The 7,621-nt window shown below is 39.0% G+C and overlaps 1 protein-coding gene across 1 annotated transcript in view; it reads left to right on the top strand.

The window, feature by feature from the left end:
• The first annotated feature begins 4,107 nt into the window (after nt 1–4,107).
• Nucleotides 4,108–7,621, top strand: part of LOC150086418 (transcription factor Sox-9-B-like) — a 58,884-nt gene continuing 55,370 nt past the window's right edge. The window contains exon 1 of the mRNA XM_090371369.1: nt 4,108–4,607. Coding sequence (XP_090227495.1) covers nt 4,213–4,607 — 395 coding nt within the window. The 5' untranslated portion in view covers nt 4,108–4,212. The remainder of the gene's footprint in view (nt 4,608–7,621) is intronic.

Below are 7,621 nucleotides of genomic sequence, written 5' to 3'. Positions count from 1 at the left end.
AACACTTTCTGGCTATCACAGTGACACTATTTATCTCCACAGAATTTATATGGGAAACCATAGGAGGTGCCTTTCCCCTAAAACTATGAACAGTATGAATTGCTATTCGATTGACTGCAAGTTTTCTGCCCTGATGGGTAGCACAGTTGGTAGAATCGTCATCCTCCCCCCAACTTGGTGGAAAAGACACGAGTTCGGGTACCGTCGATGGCGTGAAGAATTTTTACGGGGGCCTTTTCGCAACGTGGATAAGTTAGACAATCTCAGGCAAGGGTAGCATAGTTTTTTCTCTCAGAAACTCGGGTTTTTCATCCATAAAACAGAAAATCGACCACAGAACACATGCAATTTACAGACAGTATATACGAACCAATATGGCCTTAGTCGCTGATGCTCCTACAGTCCTACTACAAAAATTATTATATTAAGGTCCGTATTCGTGTCTGTAAATTGCGTATGTTCTCTGGTCGATTTGCCTGTTTTGCTGGACGAAAAAATCCCAGTTTCTGGGGGAAAAACCTCGATATCTACGCCTGAGATCGACTAACTCAGCCAAGGAGTAAAAAAAAAAAACCACTAAAGTTCCTCGCGTCATCGACGGGATTGGAACCCGGGCCTTTTCCACCTGGTGTGGGGAGGACGGTGATGATACCACTGTGCTACCCCGCGCAGACAAAGTCCTACCACAATAACAACAGCAGGTTTTCTGTTATCCTGCACAAATCTTGTTTTAGTTTCACACATCAACGAGCTGTTTTCGACCACAGACTCGCCATTAGCTGGATATTATCAGATTATTGTACCAATCGGGATACATCCGAGACAGTCATACCTGAAACTCCAGCAGGATTGCAGTTTCCGAGATACTCATACGGCGCTTCTGATGCAGGCTACTATGCTAAGTTCAAAGTCACTTAACTCTTTCTTCCTCCCTTTGCTCACCTCTATACGCTCACCTGCTTTATACCTCATTGTATTGAATATGTGAAGCTGTTACTGAAGGAGTGCTCATTTCATGAAAAATCAGTGTACCAAATAAAGCGGTGTGCAATATACAGTATAATGCTTAAATAATAAATTCAAATTACTGTTTACTAAATTGAGGGAAAAGATTAATTTTCTTTCGATTTTCTGGGCGTGTTCAACTGGCACACCTTAAAACCTCTGGTACGTCTAGACGCATCACTGAACGGTTCAGGTTACGTGTCCATCCTTGCAGACCATCTCCATCCCTTCGTGGTCACCATGCACCCACAGGGCAATGGGATGTTCCAGCAGGACAATGCGCCTCCCCACAGAGCCGTAGTGATCAGAACATAGTTCAAAGAGCGTTCCGGAGATTTTACCACCATGGAATGGCCTCTCCATTCGCCCATCATGTACCTTTGGGATACTGCGGAAAGGTCCGTTCGAGCTTTGGATCTTCCACCCAGGAATACGACGGAATTATGGACAACAGTGCAGCAAGCGTGGATGTAAATAACTGTGGCATGCTTTCGTGAACTAGTGGACGCAATGCCTCGCCGCGTGACTGCCCTTATCCGGGCGAAAGGTGGGCCTACCTGTTACTAGGTAGGTATCCATTGATTTCTGTCCACTCAGTGTAAATAGATATTTTATATGCAATCAAAATCGATTATCTGAAACATTCGGCTACCCAACATGCTGATGATACTAATTTTTTTCGGGTAATTTTGCTGCAGATATAATTGCTCTCTGAAATATCAGCCATAAGCGGGAAAAGCTCTTTTTTTATTACATGTATGTATATGTGCAGGGACATTTTATATAAGGCGGCTCCTGAATGCGAGTTCAGCTCGGCACTGTTACTTTGTATGATACAAGAACTGTGTACAAAGTCCAAATGTGAGTTTCTAGGTTTGCTAGTTGTATGGTTTTAGTGACTTAGACTATAATGCATATATAATATGTCTAAACTGCGTGTGTTCTCTGTCCATCGTCTTATCCATTCTCTTCGGAGGGATAAGACGGAAAAAGATCCTGCATCCACAGGAGAACAAAAGCTAAAACCTGTCCAGAATAGGTCCAGTACAACAGTGAGCGTATTTAAGTGGTTAAATCCAAGAGTCGAGAAAAGTCTAGGTCTCCTCTCACACAGAGAAAATTTATTTTCTCTGTGTGAGAAATAAATCAATGCAGTAAATCACTGCCAGTCCGCTGATCAAGAATACCACATTGAGTATTCTAGATGAGTAAAGTGCTGTAAAAGTCTAGTCAGTATAAGGAGTCCAAGTCAATTAGTCCACAGCTGATCGAAAGCTAAAAGTTCATAGAATTTTATGCCATCATAGGATCTGAACAGCGAGGTCCTACCAGTGTCACAGATGACATCAGAAGTACAGTACAAAACTCTTTTACTCAGAATCTCCATTCAGTTAAAGATGTGAGAGTGAACATAAGAAAATTAGAAATTACGGGTAGTGTGTCATAAGACTCAACAAAAAAAAATTTTGAAATTTTATTTTGAAGCTTTATTTGGCAAAATAAAGTCCTGCTAAAGTTTTAACAGATGGAGATCCTGGAGATGCAGAGCGATAATACATAGTTTCCAGTTCATAATCTGATTTATATTCTTAAAATACAAGTATCGATTAGAAGTTAAATGATTCAAGAGAACATGAATCTCTACTTCTTCCCTCGGTGAGAAGTAGAGATTGTTCGTTGAGTAGCTGCTCTATCCAAGTGAAAAAAGAATGGTGTAGGTTGTAGAATTTCCCCTTCTTGCAAATACTTGGTGTGCAAATTGTTAAAAGATGTAAACGGATTCTTTATTTGCACTAAAGTGAGTTTTATTCAAAGGAATTGAAGTAGAGATTGTTCGTTGAGTAGCTGCTCTATCCAAGTGAAAAAAGAATGGTGTAGGTTGTAGAATTTCCCCTTCTTGCAAATACTTGGTGTGCAAATTGTTAAAAGATGTAAACGGATTCTTTATTTGCACTAAAGTGAGTTTTATTCAAAGGAATTGAAGGGTTAAAGCAAGAAAGAAAAAGAATTCTGAGATCACTGCGAATGAGCAAGTGAATGTAACACGCATCAAATCTTCTTTAGCTCCCCAAGAACACATGTCAGTTTATGCAGTGTGTTCTTTGGTGTGCCAGGAACACATGTCAGTCTGAAGTCGAAAAGCTTTTGCCTTCATATAACCGTGGGCAGATAACTAATAGATAGTACATAAACTGGGGAATAACCATTGCTTATTTACATACAGAGGAGAAAATCATTTCGGGATTAATTTGTTTAGTGTCCCATCTAGTTTACCATTTACTGATAAGCTCTTTCCGCATGCGCGATTCCTCCACTTTAACTTCATCATTTATGTTGGTAGTGATTCCAAGAAATTCTGTACAAATGTTATGTTCAATCCGAAAACAGTTTACTACTAAGCAGGTGAAAATTTAGGGTTGGGAACACCAGCCTAGCACCTGTTGAGCAGAAGTAGCTGTTCTACAGACCCTCAAAATGATAAAAAGCATAAATCTCGTGAGGTGTTAAGGTTTGGAATTTCAACTTGTTTTTCCTAAGGACCACTCACCAGCACCATAGATACAAAGAAACCTTGTAATATGTTATTAGAGATTTTCTGTTGAGTCACCATTCATCACGGGACATTTTAATTAACATACCATATAATTTTTAATCTTGGCAGTGAAATTATTTACATGAGATGAAGTTGCTGTTTAGCATATTATATTTAGTTTCAGGGAGTAAAGGAATCTGTCATTAATAGTTGAAGTCAGATCTTTTTTTTATTTTTATTATTATTTCAGATGACCGCTTATCAAGCAACCAGATTCCTTTACACCTATATAGCTTCAGTGGCGTTCAGTGGCGCGTGCGCGCCACAGAGATGTACACACACACACACACGCACAACAGGTACAAAAAAAAGTCGTAAAACGCAATCAGTTGATTAACGCGGCTCTACCGAATTATCGACTCCTTCCTTCCTTCCGTTCAGCCACTTGACTCGTTATGGTTTGCCACAGAGGGGGTGGGGCTTCTACGTCACGCGAGGGCGTGACCTACAGTCCGGGAGAAACGCACGATGCTTATGCTTACAGCAGTTAGATGAGGAGACACAGGAGGCGGAGACTACATGGGACGACGTCCGTTGTACGAACTGCACGAGCGCATTGTGTGTCCCGCGTGAGTGTGCAAAGCAAGTCATTGACCAGAGCGTTTGTTGTTGGCATGTCCGACACCTGCAGTGCGGATCGGGACATGAAGCCTTTTTCGCAAATCATCCGCAGCCCGATCAGCGACCAAGGTCACGAATCGGATGGCGAAAGGGACAGAGGATGTACGGAGAGCGACGACACGACCGACAGTGGACAGGAGTCGGGATCCGAAGGCTCCCGCTTCCCACCGTCCATCAGGGAGGCTGTCTCACGAGTGCTTAAGGGCTACGACTGGACTCTCATCCCCACCCCAAGTCGACCTGCGAACTCGGACAAGAGAAAGCCGCACGTGAAGCGGCCCATGAACGCATTTATGGTGTGGGCGCAGGCTGCCCGTCGAAAGCTAGCTGACCAGTACCCTCACCTGCACAACGCCGAGCTCAGCAAGACGTTGGGAAAGTTATGGAGGTAAGCACACTCTCTCTCTCTCTCTCTCTGCCTCTTCACACTGTCCTTTTAAGTATCTGTGAACTTACCACTCCTCCTCCTCAGCCTATTAACAAGCCGAGCTTAAGACAATGAAACTGAAAATATCCTCATTACAAAAACAAAGAAAGCATGGCCTCATAAAGATAATACTGAATACAAATACCGTTCCTCTGAGAGTAAAGGTTAAATCAAATACTCTCGAAACAAAGTGCGGTGAGGTCTCTTAAGGTCATGACCCTCTAAGCTCCAAATGCAGTCTCCAAGAAAAACCACCAATATCATCCTTTTTAAAAACTCAAGAACCCAAAATGGTTTACTTGTGTAGATTAAAAGCACGCAATTATATATACTGTATTTACTGAGCATTACAGCTCTGGTTCATACTATTTACTGTCTTCATAGAGATTATCTCAATTATTTTAAATGATTAAAAAAAGAATGTACAAAAATGATTCAGAGTAAGCGGATTTTTACTATAATAATTCGAATGTTCGAAAATCCAAAGGAGCCATATGAGGAATGTTCTAAGGTTTCACAACTCCAAATTTTGCAAAAAATGGTCCCTCTGAGATAGAGTAGAATATATTTTTTTTATTGAATGTTATCTTCTTGGATCCAACTTTCAATATACATTCTTGAACGACTTCGCATTTTCTTGGGCCGTGCTGACTAATTCACTAAATATTTGCAACTATTCATTAACTTTCTATTAGGAAAAACACGCTTCATTAGATTACTGCATCATCATCATTCTACAGATTTATTTAATTTTCACTCCTTCGGAATTTAAAAGCGTAAATTACTGAGCTCTCCTCAATCTTTGGAACAATCTTGTAAGGGAGACGCCATGTTTATAAACAAACTACTCGCGCCACTGGTGGACAGTTTTAAAATTCACTATGAAAATTGTTACTAGATAGTTCAATTACAGAAATAAAAAAAAAATCCGATTACTTGTTGAATATTGTCCTTGAAGTTACGCAGTAGTTATAATCACCGTCCTCCCACACCGGATGGAAAGTTCTGAATTCGAATCCTTCATCAGGAAAAGTAAAAATTAAAGTTAGGTTTTGCAATCAAGTGGATCCTGAAATTGGGAGTTGTAAAATTATCTCGACATTTCCATGTAAACAGAAACATAATGAAACGGCATCGGCCATGTTAATAGAGAGGGGGAAATAATCACCCAGAATTTTTTCACGTTCTAAGTGAAAACTGTCAGAAGGAATGAACCAATTCATTTGCTATAAACTAAGTTGTTTTTAAAGAATAGGAATTTAAGGGGCCTCTCAAAATAGATTTCATATAGCACATTCCAAAGATGAACAACTATCGCAAAGTGAAATAGCTGACGATGACACTGAACTTTCTTCAGCGAACACTAAATCCTTGAGGATGTATTCTTCCTGCATGCAAGTGATTTTAATGACTAAGTCATTGGCCTTATGACCAGCAGGAGGAAAGAATTATCAATCTACCGAAATAGCAACTTTTTTTTATAATCCCTCAGAGCATGTAATAATTCCCAAGATAAACACGTGCTTCGATGTCAAATGGGATGATGGTAAGACTTCTTTTTGTCAGCTTCAAAACGTGACAGAAGGAAGAATCGAAAATGCTAACTAATGGGAAGATCCTCTGTAAAATAATGACTAAGGAAGAAACCAAATCAAGTTCTAACTAAGCAATTCATAAGGCATTCCCAGAGAGAAGATGGGGAATCCCTTAAATTATTGGATCCTGGAGGGCTAGAGTCTGAAACAGTAAAGCATCTTCTACTGCGGAGGAAGTAAATGACCATGAGGAACCAAAAGAGAAACGTGGAAGATTAAACATAAGGAAAGATATACAAAATTTCAGCTGCAAGCCAGAGAAGAGAGCTTGGGAAATTGCATGTAGTCCTTCCTATAGATATTTCCTCTCCTTCCTCATTCATTCCGCTGTTTGTATGATTCAACAAACTATCATTCTATTTACCTTAGTCGATTTCCGCTGACATTTTAATATCTTCAAATTCCCAAAGGTTAGTCTCATTCTGATTTTCGTTCTTTCTAATCGCATCTCACTATTCTTCCTGAGTCCATTTTTGTATTTTGATCCTGTCTCTCACATACACCGATCCAACTACTACTTTGCTACCAACATTTGTCTTTCAAAGCTACAACATCTGTAAATATGGAAGGATATTTAAAGAAAATTTTTCTCTTCTTCCAACATACAACCTCTGTTTTTCATCATTTCTTCAATGAGCACATCTTTTAAAATAATGAATAAAAATACCAATTTCATTTACGTAGTATTTAGAGCCATCATCTGTTTAAAAACAAATTGACTCGTTCCGAATGCCAAATAAATCACTTCAATGGAAATATTCTTGGTTCCGATCTGGTTTTCAGGGCAGTCCTAATTTTTTTTTTTTTTATAATAGTTATATTCGATCCATATGATCAGTTAATGAACAATTAGTTTAGAAATAAACTCACTATCATGGTAAAATCTTAAAGGAGTAGAAAACAAATTCGTTGCAAATAGAATTTTAATTGGACTTTACAAATCTGGCACACGTTCCAATATCATAGAAAGCCTGTAACTCGAAACTGCACTATTTCTGACAAATTAAAAAATTATTACCGATGAGGATCATATTACCATAAAGTCAAAAAAAAAAAAATCAAGATTGTAATCTGAATTTTTTTTGGGACAATGTCCATTTAAAATTATGACTGTGAGATTGATCAGAACGAAATTGATGGTAGAGACGGTAGCTAATGTCCAGCAGAAGATTAGTTTGTTGAATGCAGTGAAAAATAGAATTTTAAGTTTAACTAAATGTTCACTCCATCAAAGTACAGCAGACTGAAATCTTGTTTTAGCCATAACACTAATAAATCATTTGCAGATACAGACAACGAACAAAAATTTAGTCATCTTTGAAATTTTTAAATTAATATGTAACCACTCTTTTAGCAAGAATCAGTTCATGAATTCTCTCA

This window comes from Mastigoproctus giganteus, chromosome 4 (genome assembly GCF_048544385.1).
Source record: "Mastigoproctus giganteus isolate SK-2022 chromosome 4, ASM4854438v1, whole genome shotgun sequence".
Classification (NCBI taxonomy): Eukaryota; Metazoa; Arthropoda; class Arachnida; order Uropygi; family Thelyphonidae; genus Mastigoproctus; species Mastigoproctus giganteus.
Note: the sequence above shows the minus strand (reverse complement) of the source record. Positions and strands in the feature narration are given on the sequence as shown.